The sequence below is a fragment of the Oncorhynchus clarkii genome, chromosome 19 (genome assembly GCF_045791955.1).
Source record: "Oncorhynchus clarkii lewisi isolate Uvic-CL-2024 chromosome 19, UVic_Ocla_1.0, whole genome shotgun sequence".
NCBI lineage: Eukaryota > Metazoa > Chordata > Actinopteri > Salmoniformes > Salmonidae > Oncorhynchus > Oncorhynchus clarkii.
In genome coordinates, this window is record NC_092165.1 from 25846777 (window position 1) to 25865214 (window position 18438).

Below are 18438 nucleotides of genomic sequence, written 5' to 3' on the forward strand. Positions count from 1 at the left end.
TGTCAGAAGTGGGATTCGAACCCACGCCTCCAGGGGAGACTGCGACCTGAACGCAGCGCCTTAGACCGCTCGGCCATCCTGACACATGCTATTGAACTGTATATCTTCATATTTAAAGATTTAAAAAACAAAAACAATTGATTTTTAAAACATTATATGGTTTTTGTTTCATTAAACTTGCATGATTTCGAAACTGCTAGATTTTTATCACACCAAGTGCTAACGCTTTTTCACTTTACCCCAATCTCTCTGCCGAAACGGACATATTCAAAACCGATGACTTTTGGCAACGAGCAAAAGAAAACGGGAGGAAACTCCAGCAGCTGTGGCAGAGATTTTATAATTAACACGTTGTTTGTTTATAACTACCTAGCTCATTGTTCTATACGTGGGTGTGGCGTAGCTAAGGGGCTCGTTTGAGTTGTAAGGCTAAAGCAACCTACTGTAACGTTAGAGGAAGGTCGGGGGAGGCGCATCTGCAACAGCCGAAAGTCGGACACTAAAATGTGTTTTTTCAACAGCAAGACTCAGGCCAATGTGGCTGAGTTGGCATTGCTTATAAAAGTGTTTCTTCATAATGTCGAAATAAACATGTCTCCAACTCCCATACCAGACACACACGAACTGAAATCACGTGTGTACATTGTAGCCTACAATCAATTGAGAGAGTGAAACACTGAAAGAGACCCTAATATCACATTAATTTGTACATATCCACTGTATACATAATTGCGGCAGTTGGTTCCTGTTTTTCAGTCATGTTGTTGGTCACTTCTTCTCTGGTATTATGGCGATCAGCAAACAAAAGTTAAAGGTGCATGCTGCCACCTACTGTGCGGGTTGCGGAAAAGGGAGAAAAAAAAACATCATAAGCAATACAATAATAAAATACATCTAAAAACTCATCCCACTTCTTCAGTCATAGTCCAAATCACATCCCGACACTGGCTCAGGTGCCTGTGAAGACATTTGTCGACAGGATTCCTTGTATGCCTCTACTGTAAAATCCCTGTCAGAATCCTGTTGGTGAGTAACATTTACTGGTCTCTCTAATCCACCTACAATGTTATCTTCAACTTTACTCCCTACTTCCACTCTTCTCATCGCCCCTGGATAGGAGACATGCTGGACAGCCCTCACTCCTACCACCTCTGTCTCCTTCACCATAACAGGGAACTTCATGCTTGCCACCACAACTAAAACAGGAAGCACCAGTGACTCACTCAATACGTAAGTGGTCAGATGACGGGGATGCCAAGCTACAGGACTGTTTTCCTAGCACAGACTGGAATATGTTCCGGGATTCTTCCAATGTCATTGAGGAATATACCACCTCAGTCACTGGCTTCATCAATAAGTACATTGAGGATGTCGTCCCAACAGTGACCGTACATACATATCCCAACCAGAAGCCATGGATTACAGGCAACATCTGCACCGAGCTAAAGGCTAGAGCTGCCGCTTTCAAGGAGTGGAACACTAATCTGGACGCTTATAAGAAATCCCGCTATGCCTTCAGATAAACCATCAAACAGGCAAAGCGTCAACAAAGGACTAAGATTAAATCCTACTACACCGGCTCTGACGCTACATTTTTGTTGCAAGGCTTGCAAACTATTACGAACTACAAAGGTAAACCCAGCTGTGAACCCAGTGACGCGAGCCTACCAGACGGGCTAAATGCCTTTTATGCTCGCTTCGAGGCAAGCAATACTGAAGCATGTATGAGAGCACCAGACTGAGTGATCACGCTCTCCATAGCCGATGTGAGTAAGATCTTGAAACAGGTCAACATTCACAAGGTCACATGTGCGGACCAACTGGCAAGTGTCTTCACTGATATTTCAACTTCTCCATGACCAAGTCTGTACTATCTACATGTTTCAAGCAGACCACCATAGTCCCTGTGCCCAAAAATGCCAAGGTAACCTGCCTAAATAACTATCGCCCGGTAGCACTCACGTCTGTAGCCATGAAGTGCTTAAAAAGGCTGGTCATGGCTCACATCAACACCATCATCCCGGAAACCCTAGACCCACTTCACATACCGCCCCAACATATCCTCCTGGACAAAAGGAACACCTAAGTGAGAATGCTGTTCGTTGAGTACAGCACAGCGTTCAGCACCATAGTGCCCACAAAGCTCATCACTAAGCACCCTGGAACTAAAGACCTCCGTCTGCAACTGGATCCTGGACCTCTTGATGGGCCGCCCCCAGGTGGTAATTGTAGGCAACAACACATCTGCCATGCTGATCCTCAACATGGGGGCCTTTCAGGGGTGCGTGCTTAGTACCCTCCTGTATTCCTTGTTCACCCATGACTGCATGGCCAAGCATGACTCCAACTGCATCATTAAGTTTACTGACGACACAACGGTGGTAGGCCTGATCACCGACAACGATGAGACAGCCTACAGGGAGGAGATCAGAGACCTGGCAGTGTGGCGCCAGGACAATAACCTCTCCCTCAACATGAGCAAGACAAAGGTGCTGATCGTGGACTACAGGAAAAGGAGAGCCTGTAGTGGAGCGGGTCAAGAGCTTCAAGTTCCTTGGTGTCCACATCACCAAAATACTATCATGGTCCAAACACACCAAGACAGTTGTGAAGAGGGCAGGACACCACCTATTTCCCCCCACAGGAGACTGAAAAGATTTGGCATGGGTCCCCAGATCCTCAAAAAGTTCTACAGCGAGTTCTACAAGAAGTTCTGGCCTGAGATATGCCCTATCTTCATGCCTGCTTTAAACTTTAATCGTTCGAAAGAGACATCATACCAGAGTCCTGGAAAACTGCATCCAAAACACCAAAGGCCCATTAAACTGCTCTTCGTTTAGACCTATTAGTTTGATAGGAGTTGATGTTAAAATAGTCGCTTAAACACGTTCCCGCAGGTTGGAGGTCCTACTTCCAGACCTCATTAAACCTGATAAGACTGGTTTTGTCAAATCCAGATTTGGAACGGACAATGTGAGAAGTGCTTTGAATATCACCTTGAATATTCTGCCACCTTGGCAGAATGAAAGACCCTGCACTCATTGTCTCTCTCGATGCCAAAAAGGCATCAAATTATTGGTTGCTGTATTTGAAAAAGTTAATCTGGGTGATCATTTTATTAATTTAAAATCACTTTATTCTGACCCATCAGCAGCAGTTAACACAAATGGTAAATTATCAGAAAGATTTCCTATCTGTAGAGGCTGTCGTCAAGGCTGTCTTTTATCTCCCACTCTGTTCTCGTTAGTCATATAACCACCGGCCGAGGCAATAATGTCTAGTAATAACATCAGGGGCATCTCTATGGGTGAAGAAGAGCATAGAATGTCATTATTTGCTCATGGTTTGCTTTTATACGTTGCCGTGTCTTTACTATCATTAACTGAAGACTGATAGTTTTTATCAAAGATTCTCTGTAATTAGTTACTACGCGATCAACTGATTAATCACGTAACTAATTAACTAGGAAGTCGGGGCACCAAGGAAAAATATTCAGATTGCAAAGTTATCATTTCCTAAAATAACTTTTCAGATATTTTATCTGATCAATTAGTCTTCGAATTAATGAATTATTTACTTTACCTCACGTTAGTCTCATTCCAAAAGTCGTAAATTGTTGGTTATCTGCACGAACCCAGTCTTCACTATACATCAATTGTCTTAAATCATTTATTTATTACTAACTAAGTAATTCACAGAAATGCATAAACAAACAAACAAACAAGGTAAATGTAATGATAGGAGAATTTGCCCTAGTGGGCTGAACCGGCATGGCGGCTTGTTAGACAAAAGAGGAGTGGGGGTCGACTAAGAAGTCACTACAGAGTTAATAATTATAACAATTGAAATGCTAATCCTTTACACATGATGCTCACTCATTCGGGAACAATTGCAATCAATATATATATTTACGCTCAGTGTGTCGTCTTGATTGCTGGTGAAAAGTTTCTGTCTTTCGTAGAATTGTCTGTCTCTCTCTCCCTCTCTCTCTCTCTGTCTTGGTTAGAGGGGATAGTTCAAAGTGACATTCGTTATAGAATGAATGTTTCGGCGGTTGTCGTTCTTCACGTTCAATGAAACCGAATTCCTAGCTGCAGACTAGTAATTAGTATCAAAGACTTGTTCTTATTCTGTTGGTATCGATAGTCTAAGAGTTTAACCTCGTGGTATGGTTAAAATATTCAGCAATGGTCTACAACCTTTGTCCCCCTCCTAATGGAGAAAAACATGGTCTGCAACCTTTAGCCATCTGTAATTGAGGTAAGCTCAGTCTGCTGAGTTGGGTTTTATTCGGAATGGCAGAAAAGGGGCTGTCCCAGGAGGCCTGACCCTAACTGGGCTCAGGGGCGGTCCTCTGATTTAGTTCAAATCAAAAGGGAATTGTATTTTTCTTCATTAAACAGTCCAAAATCATATTACACCATTATACAAACAGTATCATACTCACTCATTCATCTTATACAACAATTAGATGTAAACCTCATATCTGAGGCTATTATATAAACAGTGTTATGGTAATGTGGCCACACCGTCTCCCATGAGCTTTCCCAAGTTGTGACAAACAGACCAGTTCGTAGCTGGATTCTTCACCGATCTTTTATACTTTCTCCGGAACATGAAATTTGTTCGTACCTAAAGTTCTGTGAGGTGGAAGGATTTCCTTTGTCCTCTATGAAAGTTTACTATCTCTCTACTATGTGTCTATGAGGAGATTCTCAGGAATTTACGACATTTCTCTGACCACAGCAACCTAGTTGAAGGAGGAAAGGGAGAGGCAGGGAGAGGGGGATGGGCTTGCTATACCCAAAGAGGCCAACGTCATGACAACATCTAAACCTAAACGTCTAGACCTCTTGTCACTGCAGGAATGGACATCATATCTGAATATGGTAACCTGTCAGGGTACAAAATTAACATGGATAAATCCATTGCTTAACCTTTGAATATCCCCTCTTACAATCAACTTAGAAACTATATCTCTATTCCAATTGACTGAAACAGGCTTAAAATACTTTGGCATATATGTTACTCCAAATCTTAAAGACCTGTTCACTTCAAATGATATGCATTTGCTCACAAAGATTAAACAGGACCTGATTAACTGGTCTACCCTACCAAACTCTCTTTTTGGCAGGATTTAATGTCGTCGGGAAGAATATCCTTCCTTGACTAAATTATCTATTCCAAAATATCCCCTGCCATCTATCTCAGTCCTTTTTTTCAGAAAATAAATGCCAACATATCTAAATATATCTGGAACAATAAGAAACCTAGAACCGAATTGACCAAACAAATTAAGTCTAAGGATTTAGGAGGGGACTCTTTGCCAAATCTGCAACTATATTAATGGTCTTCTCAGATCAAGCACATGATTAGTTGGTTCCTCGGCAGATGCCACTCACTTTGGTTTGGGATGGAATCGATAGCATGTCATCCAAGAGCATTAGCTTCCTTACCATTTATTAATAGCCTTGAAAAGATCCAGGCCTTATCTGACAATTTGACAGTACATAAAATACTCTTAGCTTGGCAAGATGCAAGGCGGTAATTCCAGACCATATATCACTCTGGTCACCAATTTCCCTTAATACAGCCCCCCCTCCCACACCTGACCCCCCCAAATAAGGAGTATTGGACTTCTGGACTGGATGACGAAGGGAATTGCTGACCTTACACCTTTATTTACTGAGGACACTCTTAAATCGTTGAAACATATAAAAACTGAGTTTGACTTACCCAACAAAGATTTTTTTAAGTACCTACAATTTAGACACTTCATAGAGGATCAGAAGAAAGTCGATAAACTACGTTTTCAAATGACTGAAGTTGAAAAACTATTTATGAATCCTACTGTTCGGAGAGGTTGAATCTCCGACATATAGAATACACAAGAATACAATTCATAGAACCTACTTTACGCCTGTCCATCAGAATGTTTTCCAATGCATCACATTTATGTTTCAAATGTAAACAGGATACTGGCATCTTCGTGCACGTTTTTTGGTACTGTAGCAGAATCCAATCTTATTGGAATTATATTAATTTACACATGCAGAAGATCTTAGGTAAATCATTAGCTTTTTCACTGAATTTATATTTGCTCTACTTGGATTGTAACGCTGTGTTTGACCCTGACTCTGAACGTCTGTTCAATACCCTTGTTTACTTAGCCCCAAAAAATGCTTATTGTTATAATGGTCCGCAGTACCTACTGCGAGAATGTGGCTTTCTCAAGCCTCTGCTATTCTACCCCTAGAGAAACTTCTCTTTGACTTACACCAGTCTGATACATTTAGGAAAATCTGGTCTCAATTGTGGTCCTATGTAGAAAACCTCACATAACTGCCCCATGTTATAATTGTGATGTCTGTATATATATTTTTATTTGATGACTGTCTTTTTGAATATTGTTTCGCTGTATCCTTGTTCCTTTTATTGTACCTAGTCTATGTGGTGCACTTTGTTTGGTTTTCTATGTAACCTCTGTCAAAAGAAAATAACATTTTTAATAAAAAGATCATTACCAAAAAAAAGTTATATAGCTGCACCATCGAGAGTATCCTGAACAGTTTCATCACCGTCTGGTATGGCAACTGTTCGGCATCCGACTGTAAGGCACTACAAGGGTGGTGCGTACAACCCAGTACATCACTGGGGCCAAGCTTCCTGCCACCCAGGTCCTCTATACTAGGCGTGTCAGAGGAAGGTCCAAACATGGCAAGCGGTACCAGAGTGCCAAGTCTAGGTCCCAAAGGCTCCTTAACAGCTTCTACCCCCCAAGCCATAAGACAGCTGAAGAATTCATCAAATGGCTACCGGGACTATTTGCATTGACCCCTCCCCGTTTTTATACTGCTGCTACTCACTGTTTATTATCTACAGTATGTATAGTCACTTTACCCCTACCTAGATGTACATATTACCTCGATTAACCAGTAGCCATGCACATTGACTAGGTACCGGTACCCCCTGTAAATAGCCTTGTTATTGTTATTTTATTGTCTTACTTTTTTAAATTTGAGTTTATTTAGTAAGCATTTTCTTAACTCTTATTTTCTTAAAACTGCATTGTTGGTTAAGGGCTTGTAAGCAAGCATTTAACGGTAACATGTATTCAGAGCATGTGACGAATATCCCCATAATGCAATACACTTTGAAAAGGTGGTGACGACTTGACAAACGTGATCCGCTTGAATGTGCCCAGGGTTTACACTAGATTCCACAGCCACATAGTTAAAATTGTGTAAATAAAAATGGCCTTTTGGTCTTTTTTTAAGGTTCGGGTTAGGCATAAAGTCAGCAGTGTGGGTAAGGTTATGATTAAGATTAGGGTTAGCTTTAAGATCAGATTTTAAGAAGATAGATTTTAGAAATGGGTGGTGTTCAAAAGGGTCAAAAACGCAATGTACTGTAACATGGGTATATTGTGATTGACTGACTGACTGATCTACAAATCATGTTATGAAGATGTTTATGACGCTAGGTGATGTGTAGATCAGATCATCCACCTTGTTTTATTAGGGCTCTAAAACAATACGAGTTGGATTTAAAATGACCCCTCAGGCTACTGATGGGACTTAATAAATACAGAAAATCACCAATCCAAATAAACGTTCTACCACAGTGACCATGTTATTTGATTCAGATTTCAGATAAGATGTATATGTTCAGTTTTTCAGAACTCAATTCACTCGCACATAAGAAGATTGTGTTACCCTGTGCTGGCACATGCACAGATGAAATACACCATTGGAACGCTGATTAAGCTGTTTACATGTCCTAATAATTCGAAAGATGGTTCAGAAAACAAGATTTTATAATCAGCGTATGATTACTTAGATTATGACCTTATGCCAATTCAAATAAGCAGAGTAAGGTGTTTACATGACTAATGCCATACTCAGCCTTCAAGGAGTGCACTCCTAGTATGTTTACATGCACACTAATATTTCTATAATAAACAGATTATGGCAGATTACGCTTTCCAAAAATAATATGGTTGCTATGGTGGAACGTTTATGTTGATTAGCGATTTCTGCATTTATCAGAGTGCCATCAGGTAGCATGATTTCAGATGCATGTAAACGTTTTATTCACATTATTAAATTAATCTGACTCAATAATCATGTAACCGTACTCAATGAAAGTGTAAACATGTTTGAGGAAATGTTGCAAATGTATTGAAAATGAAATACAGACTCCCCAGTCCTTGATCATGACAAGCATACCCATGATGCCACCACATGCAGCCACCACAATGCTTAAAAATCGGAAGAGTGCACAGTGATGTGTTGTGTTGGATTTTCCCAAAACATAACGCATTGTATTCAGGATATAAAGTTAATTTCTTTGCCATATTTTTTGCAGTTTTACTTTAGTGCTTTAATGATGCATGTTTTGGGATATGTTTATTCTGTACAGACTTCCTTCATTTCACTTTGTCATTTAGGTTAGTATTGTGGAGTAACTACAATGTTGTTGATCCATCCTCAGTTTTCTCCTATTACAGACATTAAACGCTGTGACTGTTTTAAAGTCACCATTGGCCTCATAGTGAACTCCCTGATAGTTTCCTTCTTCTTTGGAAACTGAGTTAGGAAGGACGCTTGTATCTTTGTAGTGACTGGGTGTATTGATACACCATCCAAAGTGTAATTAATAACCATGATCAAAGGGATATTCAATGTCTGCTATTTTATTTTTACTCATCTACCAATAGGTGCCCTTCTTTGCAAGGCATTGGAAAACCTCACTTGTCTTGGTTGTTGAATCTGTGTTTGAAATTCACTGCTCAACAGAGGGACATTACAGATAATTGTATTTGTGGGGTATTGAGATGAGGAAGTCATTCAAAAATCATGTTAAACACTATTATTGCACACAGTGACTTATTATGTGACTTGTTAAGCAGATGTTTACTCCTGAACTGATTTAGGATTGCCATAACAAAGGGGTTGAATACTTTATTGACTTAAGACATTTCCGCGTTTCACTTTTAATGATTTTGTAAACATTTCGAAAAACTGAATTCCTTTGACATTATAGAGTATTCTGGTAGGCCAGTGACACAAAATCCCAATTTAATCCATTTTAAATTCAGGCTGTAACACAACAACATTTGGAAAAAGTCAAGGGGTGTGAAAACTTTCTGAAGGCACTGTAGCTGTGAATATATAACACTATTGGATGGTAAAACAATATCTACATTTCACACTATTTTCAGATTGACTGTAGTCCATCCCCCAATTTTTCCTGGGTCGACCTATCAAATTGGCCAGATTGGCACTCCCACAAATTACTTCCTATTACCTGTACCTACTGGACAATTGCATACGACACCTGGTGTGCTTGTGTGAGAAAAGCTCCTAAACCTTACCAACTCCAAAGAAGATTCTGAGGTTTATGTCCATTGTGGAGGAATAAATGCAAAAGGCTATATAAGGATTCAGTTAAAAAGTATTTAGTAAACCATTATTCAGTCAATACATCAAAGAGGTTCTTATTTCTGACACATGAAGCTAAATTAACATTAACCACTGATTTCAATGTGACAGGTCTGGACAGTGAACACAGGCTAATTATTCTCAAACAATGATGTGTATAAACGCATAGCCTTCTGTATGTTTACTTATGTACTCAACCATGTGTACTTCTCTCTGCTGTAGGGGGTAGCTGTCTACTGTATTCATGGCCATGGCAGGACAGGAACCATGCTGGCAAAGACCAGGAAAATCTCAGATGAGATCAAGAGGGCTCAGATTACTGTACACGTGGACTCTTGTGGAGTCACCCCTAAACATAGTGAACTATTAATACAAGTAGGATGTCCTGAGTTGTAAAGGAGGAGTACGGCACAGGAGGTTGGTGGCACCTCAATTTGGGAGGACATACTCGTGGTAAAGGCTGAGGCTGAATAAGTGGAACGGTATCAAACACATAAAACACACGGTTTCCATGTGTTTGATGCCATTCCATTCTCTCCATTACAATCATTATTATGAGCCGTCCTCCCCTCAGCAGCCTCATGTGATGTACGGTACATCCGTAATGTATACCATGACTGCTGTTGTACATTTTCCAAAAAGATGAATCAAATCTTAATTTATTTTAAAAAATCCATGTATGTAAAAAAGCATCTACCTACCTAAGTTTTCATTTAAGTAAACATATAACAGAAACACATGAAAATGTGCATTCGACAGTCTAAGTGTAAAGATCAATTAGGAGAAAAGAGAAGTAAATATGCCGAGAAATCACAAAGATAGTCCACATTTTTCTACAGAATATAGATTATAATACCAATTCTAATATCTTCTGATTGGTTTCTACTGTAGCTTATAAAAAGGTTGAGCCTTGACCGAATGTTGAGGTCATCTTCTCAGGATCCTCATCTTACAAGGCTTTGACTTTGATGGAGGCGTTTGATCCGAGGGAGAAGAGACGTTGGCGCTCCTTAAATGTGAGATTCTCAGGTGTTGCGTCACCTTTGAAGTTGTTCTCTTCCTGGCCTCTGCAACCAATCAATAACCCACACATATGGATGTAATTGAGAAGATCAATACCTATAGGTTAACTATACTGTATGTATATCATGGTCTGTTATACATCATGATGCATTACTTTCAGAACAAATGATGTAATTTAACTTTTGGTTTAGCCAGGGACATTGTTGGGGGAAAAAAACTGTTTTTGTGGGATACAAATGTACATTTAAATGAAGTTGAAACTTACTCCTTCGAGCACTTCTCATCAAAGTTTACGTTGAGTCCATTCGACTCTTGAACATTTTCTCCTGTTGACGTGTCTCTATCTTCTTCTTCGTCATCATCCTCATCATCATCATCGTTTCCATTCTGTTGGAACTCCTGCAGTCTCTGTTGAAATTGCCACTCCAGGTTGAGCCTACGGAGCCTGTCGGTCTCCTCTGGTGTGAGCTGGGCTTTAGCCTGCAGATCCTGGATCTCCTGTTCCAACATGTCGACCACCTAGATCAAGTAACAGGCGGCAAAAAAAGACACATTTCCATGTAAGAACAGCCCGCAACAAGCAAATTGTGATTTTGATGGACAATACGTTACGTTATTCTCTATTTGCATGGAAGGTCATCTTGTGAGGTCAGCAACACATCAAAAACACAAAATACACAAAATCAATACAATACAACACAACACAATACTGTAGAGTATAATATAGTAGACACACTTCAAATAAAGATGTTCATTATTATTATGTTACCTGTAGTCTCTGCTGCTTCTGCTGCTTCTCCCGTGCATCCCTCTTCCATGGGTCTGGAGACAGACTTGTGTTGCCTTCTGATGGTGGCTCTTTATTCATGCTGAAGTATTGGTCCTGATTTCGACATTCGGCATTAATTGTGTATTTTATACTGGAAGTGTATACTATTTATTTGTATATTCCTTATTCATACATGCATTTGAGTTTTCACTGTCACGTGTATTAAGACAGTTGAATTTTGATTGCAAAAAAAAAGAATGTACAGTACCTGATGTCCTGGGGTGGTCCCTGGTTGTGGTTTAGCTGGAGGTCTCTGGAGGGATGTGTCTTTTGACTGGGTTGGGAACAGTTGGGACGTCGCTGTTTGCACCCTCCTCGAGGCTTGTTGTTGTTGGATCTTCTGTGAGGATGAGAGTGAGGGCTGAGGTTGCCTCATGGACACAGAGGATGGAGGAGGACATGTAGCTTGGCGATGCTGGGCTGGCAGTTGATAATGAGACCCCTGTTTTTGATTGCTGAGGAAGGCTTGTCCCTGGCCTTTACCCTCAGGGTTTTGGTTCAACTTCACGGGCAGTAGAGTGGGAGTTTGTTGGAAGGTAGTCATTGGACTGCGCGGCTGGGTGTTGGAAAGCCGTGTAGCAGGGATGTCTATGTGTATTGGCTGGATGGCAGACGAAGGGTCGTGTGACGTAGGAGTTCTCCAGTAGCCATACCCTGTGTTGTGGCGGCTCGGTTGGGTCTTAGTGGAGAGGCTGACAGTATGATTGTAATGTATGTCGTGGGTAGAGATGCTAGGCTTCATAGGAAAAGAGGTGTAGTAGCTTTCCTGCTGGTTCTGGTTCCAAGCATTATGTATATTGTCCACTAGGGGGCGATCATTCTCCATGCACAAATTCTCCTGTGAAAGGGCCTGCCGCTATGGAAGGAAATAAGTGATTAAGTGTAAGTGTAACAATTGCATATATGAAATGGTCCATACTTGAAATAGTTGGTTTAAGATATTGGGGGACGTACTGCTTTATAAAGGATAAGATGTAGCTACTCATACCATCAAGGTCCTCTTGTTGGAGATCTGTCCATCTAGATTAAACGAGACTCCGGGCTCCTGAAGTGGGAGTTCAAAGGCTACTGTCTTCTTGTCCTGAGACCTAGGGGCTGGTAGAGTCAGGTATTCCCTTTGGTACATCTGATGGGAGAACATTAAGGTGCCTGTGTTTTTATACCATTACAGATTCAATGTAGACAAACCCACTAAGCCATGGATTACAAGTATTGACCCACTGTTTAAGCATCTTTGGGTCCTTGAAAGCGCTATATAAAACCCATGTATTATTATTAAATTACTTACATCAGAGCACAGAAGGTTGCTGGTGGAGACTGCAGTGATTTTACTGTCTGTTGGGATGGCTGGGTCAACTGGTTCTCCTTCTGGGCCTAGAACAAGCGAGGAAAGAAAGAAAATGACAGAACTGCCACGAAACATCAGCGGCAGGGACTGGGAAACTAGGATTGAGGGAAAGATGGACGGAGCAAAGTACAGAGAGATCCTTGATGAAAACCTGCTCCAGCGCACTCAGACTGGGGCAAGACTGGGGCAAAGGTTCACCTTCCAACAGGACAACCACCCTTTGCACACAGCCAAGACAACGCAGGAGTGGCTTTGGGATCACTGATCAGACATGACAGGAAAGGTGAAAGCTGTGGGATGGAACCCTTGCCTGCACCTATCTAGTCTTTAAAGATCAGTGATTACCTCAAGGATGAAAGGAAGAGAGGATGCAAATAAGTGCCCTGTTTGAATACTTTCAGAAAGCATCCTTTGCTTCTCCATTCCTTGAAGTAATGAAGTGGATTGGTGGAAGCGGTGTGGTGGAACCCTTATTTTCACATTTCGATTCTAGCCAGATCAGTGATTATTTGACTGAGCGGAAGGGATGGAGGAACAGTGCATCTTAGAAGGAATTCTAACCTTTAGCCGAAAAGTATTCAAACAAGACCCTGACCCTGTTTGAATTCTTCAGAAATGCTTCCTCCCTTCTTACTTTCCTCAAAGTAATCACAGATCTGAATTGGTTGGATTGGTGAACTTTGCTTGAACCTATCCACCTATAGATATGTGCTTACCTCCAGGAAACAAGGAAGGAAGGATGCATTTTTCTGAAGCACGGCAGGTAGCCTAGTGGTCGGAGCGTTGGAATAGCAACAGAATGGTTGCAAGTTCAAATCCCCGAGCTGACAAGGTAATAATCTGTCGTTCTGCCCCTGAACAGGCAATTAACCCACTGTTCCTAGGCTGTCATTGTAAATAAGAATTTGTTCTTAACTGACTTGCCTAGTTAAATAAAGGTACAATAAAATGTGAGTTTTCACTCCACCTTGAACTTGATGGATTAATTAAAGTCACTATTTAGTAAGGAACTCCACTCACCTGGTTGTCTAGGTCTTAATTGGAAGGAAAATCCAAAAACCCACAGACACTTGGCCCTTTGTGGAATGGGTTTGACAACCCTGCTTTTAATTACTCAAAGGAGGCTCTGTGCTTATTGAGCCAGGCTCAAAGTGTCCTAACACATTTCAGCCACCAGGGGGCTGTCTGAAACTCAATTGACCACTGCAGGTTCTCAACGTTTGTCTGTGTGTGCTATAGCAGGGGTAAATGCCCCTGTGCAGGACAACCGCTTATATAGTGGCAGCAGTATGTTGAGTTGGATTCCAATATAAATTACCAATCACTTTGCAAGTCACCATAATGTGACTTGCATCTAGGGTTGCAAAATACTAGCCGAACTGAGCCAAGCCAAATCAAGCTGTACTGAGCTGGCTTGGTTATACCTACCATGGTTGCTGGGACTGTGCTGAGAAATACCATGTGAAACTAAAATATCAGAGACAGCACAGTTTGACTGGCTTAGATCGACGCAATAGTGTGAAAAGGGTGTTAAGTCAACTTTTCAAAAAGAACACTATTGTTAGACTCACTGATCATGTTAGGGTTGGAGCGGTATAGCTGTCTGTTCTTCAGCAGGGTCTGTTCTCTCTGTCTCCTGTTCCCTCCATGGGAGTTATTACCCCATAGTCCTGAGGGCCTAGAGCTCTGCTCCATGCCATCATACACGATCAGGGCCTTGCCGTTCGGCTTAGCATGGCTGCTGCTGGTGGGGCCACTACCATCCAAAGCTGGGAGAATCATAGAAAAGTTGGTTAGATCTAGAACATCTAGGTGTAGGTCTACTATTAATTGAGAAAGACTATTCTTACCATTCATTTTGGAAAACAACTACTGACAGGAAGCCATGAAATTAAATGATCTGAAAAGTGGTTTTGGTCTTAGATCATTAGACCTCTGCTGAGGGACTGTTCAGTGGAAAATGATAACAATGCAGAGAGAATAATGCCTTTGTTCTGCTCGTACCTGTAGTTGATACTGAAGGTGGTTCATCTAGCAAGGCAGCCAGACCATGGCATGTTGCCCCCTGCTTGGCAACCTGTAAAGTCACAACTGGCCCAGTGTGCATCATTATGCCTGCTGCCCTACAAACAAGACAAGACCACATCAATCACTGTCAATCCATTATGCTTTCAAAGCATAATCCTTTATTTGTTTTTCAGCGTATTTGAAATGACCATTGAACAGGTGGAACTATTGCAGATTGTTCCAACAGAAACTGTTTTCACATCAGGGTTAATGACCGAATAGTTATCTGCCAGACCTAAATAAATGTTATACTAAAAAAGGACCTGAAAGTTAGCCTTGCTGACAGCGAACCACGTGACTAGACAGCTCGCTGTGACTCACTGGTCTAGTATCTCGGGCTTTTAAAAGGGGAGGTTGGCTCAACATAGTGGGGGAGTCAGCGTATCCACTCAGTCAAGTCTTCTATGGACCAGTTTATGCCCAAGTCTATGTCTGTAGCAAAACAAGGCCAAATTGATATTGCATTGGCTAAAATGATTGCCACTGATTTCCAGCCATTTTCCATTGTGAAGGACAGAGGTTTCAGAAATTTTAGCAATAGTCTAAATCTAATTTACACAATTCAGGAAAACCCTTTCAAAATCACTTATTCCACAACTGTACGAGAGCACACAGGCTTCAGTGCGGGAAAGAGTCCAAAAAGCTATTGCAGTTTGCCTTATCACTGACTACTAGACATCAAGGGTAACAACTTCTTACATGCCGGTTACATTTTTGTATTTTTTATTTATCCGTTATTTTACCAGGTAAGTTGACTGAGAGCACGTTCTCATTTACAGCAACGACCTGGGGAATAGTTACAGGGGAGAGGAGGGGGATAAATGAGCTAATTGCAAATTGGGGATTATTAGGTGACCGTGATGGCTTGAGGGACAGATTGGGAATTTAGCCAGGACATCGGGGTTAACACCCCTACTCTTACGATAAGTGCCATGGGATCTTTAATGACCTCAGAGAGTCAGGACACCCGTTTAACGTCCCATCCGAAGGACGGCACCTTACACAGGGCAGTGTCCCCAATCACTGCCCTGGGGAATTGGGATATTTTTTAGACCAGAGGAAAGAGTGCCAGAGGAAAGAGTACATGTCACTTCATTGAAGATTTTTTGATGTCTAGCTCTCATCTGGACTGCTTTGAGTTCAGCGACAGACACACCCCCAGAGAACTTGGCAGAGGAGCTGTTGAGAGTGGCCAGAGAATGGCAAGAACATGGAAAAGAGGTCTGTTGTGTTAGCGACAATGCAGCTAACATAAACAAAGCCATGAAACTGTTAAAATGGACCAATCATCAACCATGTCTTGCCCACACAATCAACCTGATTGTAAGATATGCTCTGAAGGTGATGAAGCCCACTGTGGACAAAGTGAAATCAGCTGTAAAATACTTTCACAGAGCACAGCATGTGCTGAAAAACGAGTCTACACAACGCCAGATGGGGATGCCTGAGCTGAGGCCGAAACAAGACTGCACTACAAGGTGGAATTCAACATTTAATATGTTGAGGCTATTTCTTGAGTCAAAGGATGCCATCATCTCTACCCTGGCCATTGTCAATGCACCTGTTGATGCTCTGACCCATGAGGAATGGGAGGTAAACACAGGACATGTGACACCCTATGTTCATCAACGGACAGAAAGCTCCACAGAATGGAATATAATCACGTGCTATCAGAAACCACTGCACTTGACCCCAGGTTTAAGAAGTTAGCCTTCAGTGATGCCAGAGTGATTGATGAAGCTCTTCAAAGAATAACCTCAGCAGCAGGGAGGGACAGCCCCAGCAGTCAGCTGGCTCAGGCACCAGGGCAACAAGAAGAAGAGGGATCAGATGGAGCAGAAGCACAAGCAGTAGTGCCACAAACGTCTGCTGTTTGGATTCTGTTTGACGAGAGAGCAACTGGGGATGCAGCACGAAGGAATCCCCTCCATAATGGAGGTCCGATCCTATTTAAAGGAGCCCCTCCTCCAAAGATCTGCAGATCCTCTGAGCTGGTGGAAGAACAAGGCCTCTGTCTACCCACGGCTTACTAATGACAAGACAAGGAGACTTTGCATAGTGGCCACATCCGTTCCCTCTGAGAGGGTCTTCTCGAAAACGGTACAAATAATTACTGAGAGAAGGAACCGCATTAGCCCCTCAAGTGAGGCAGCTTGCATTTCTGAATGCAAATCTCTCATAAAAGTAAAATATGGTCAATATTGCTGTGTGCTGCTGGTTATAACATGGCAATAAAGAAGAGAGAGAAAAGAGGGACAATTTTAACATTTTAAGTGGGATGCTGCAGTTTTGCACATTGTTATTTATTTTTCTTTGATATGGTGCAATTTTCTATTATTATGTTGTTCAGACTGTATTAATTTTGAATTGTTACATTTATATGCACTTTGTTTATATACATTAAAACGTTATACTTTAAATGTAAATGTTTAATAGCATTATTTTTTATAACAAACCAATGCATTTTTAAATACATTGTGGTTAAAGTAGAGTATGATTTCATGTAAAAATTTAATTAGAATTGTTTTAACACCAATCATAGTCAAACTATCGCAAAACATGTTTTTTTAAAAGAGCCGTTTGGGAGCCAAAAGAGCCGGCTCTTTTTGGTGAGCTGAGCCCAACGAGCCGGCTCACTGAAATGAGCCGGAATGCCCGTCACCACTAGCTAGCTACTGCGTGTGTTTGTTTATCCGAAAGGGCTGGCTGGAAACTGAAGGGCTGGAGCGGTCCTATGTAAAGCAAAAATCATGATCGCACGGATCGCTCCAATTTGACTGGAGCGTGGAGTGCGATTCCCAAAGGCTGGTGTGTCGGCCTTCTCACCCTCCAATTTCGCTCCAGTAGCGCTCACTTTACGAGCTCAGGGGGTCATGCCTGTCCCAGCATGCATTTGTAGTCTACTTGTGTGCTGCTTTAGCCCCTTGCTTTAGTTACTGTCATGGAGTTCGCTAAATATTTCCATAAAGAAACTGATAAAGCACAGGTGCTAAATTAAGGTGAATTATAAAAAGGAGGACCAAGAGCAACAGGGAGTGCGGTAATGTAGTGTCCACAACTAAATAATCCTTCTGAAAAGACACCTATCCCGAAAGCTTGATGGTGTACTTACTATGTGCACATGCTTTGTCATTGTAGCAAAGTATTTCTAAGCGAAAAATCTGATCTCTTAAACTTTTCGTTCATTTTTGTTATATTATCTATACAATAGGCCATTTTGGCCGACTAGGCCTGGCATATTCCCCTCGTTCAAGGACCTTTCCATTTTGATTGGGTTATTTTGCCTAAAAACATTTAGGCCTATCTAAACAAACAACTCTAGATCTCTACCCAGCCTGGCAAGAGTGACCAAAAGGGTGTTTAGCATTCCCATTGGCTCTGCAAGCTCAGAGAGGATATTCTCCACTGCTGGCCTGCTGTCCAGGCACCATCACAAGAGCCTGAAACCACAGACTGACCAAACTCATGTTTCTAAAAATGAATTCAAATAATGTATTCAAATGCACTAATAAGTAATTTTTTTAATGTAATTTGTATTTAATTATAAGTAACAGCCTACATGTGCAATTTATAGACTATAACGATTACATTCACATTTTCATGTTTATGTCACAACTTCCGCCGAAGTCGGTCAACGTCACCGACCTTCTAGCCATCGATCCATTTTTCATTTTCCATTGGTTTTATCTTGTCTTCCTACACACCTGGTTCCAATTCCATTCATTACA

General features: G+C 41.4%; 1 protein-coding gene and 1 non-coding gene across 2 annotated transcripts in view; both read right to left on the reverse strand.

Annotated features, from left to right (window-relative positions):
- On the reverse strand, nt 1–83 carry trnal-cag (transfer RNA leucine (anticodon CAG)). Its single transcript has one exon. It is a non-coding gene; the product is annotated as a tRNA-Leu (tRNA).
- A 10262-nt stretch (nt 84–10345) lies between these two features.
- LOC139374444 (afadin-like) overlaps nt 10346–18438 on the reverse strand; it is a 34671-nt gene continuing 26578 nt past the window's right edge. Inside the window, exons 18-25 of the mRNA XM_071115482.1 lie at nt 14648–14766; nt 14215–14412; nt 12584–12669; nt 12284–12421; nt 11504–12151; nt 11236–11349; nt 10732–10985; nt 10346–10510 (exon numbers count right to left, since the gene is read on the reverse strand). Of these exons, the coding sequence (XP_070971583.1) occupies nt 10393–10510; nt 10732–10985; nt 11236–11349; nt 11504–12151; nt 12284–12421; nt 12584–12669; nt 14215–14412; nt 14648–14766 (1675 nt within the window). The 3' untranslated portion in view covers nt 10346–10392. The remainder of the gene's footprint in view (nt 10511–10731; nt 10986–11235; nt 11350–11503; nt 12152–12283; nt 12422–12583; nt 12670–14214; nt 14413–14647; nt 14767–18438) is intronic.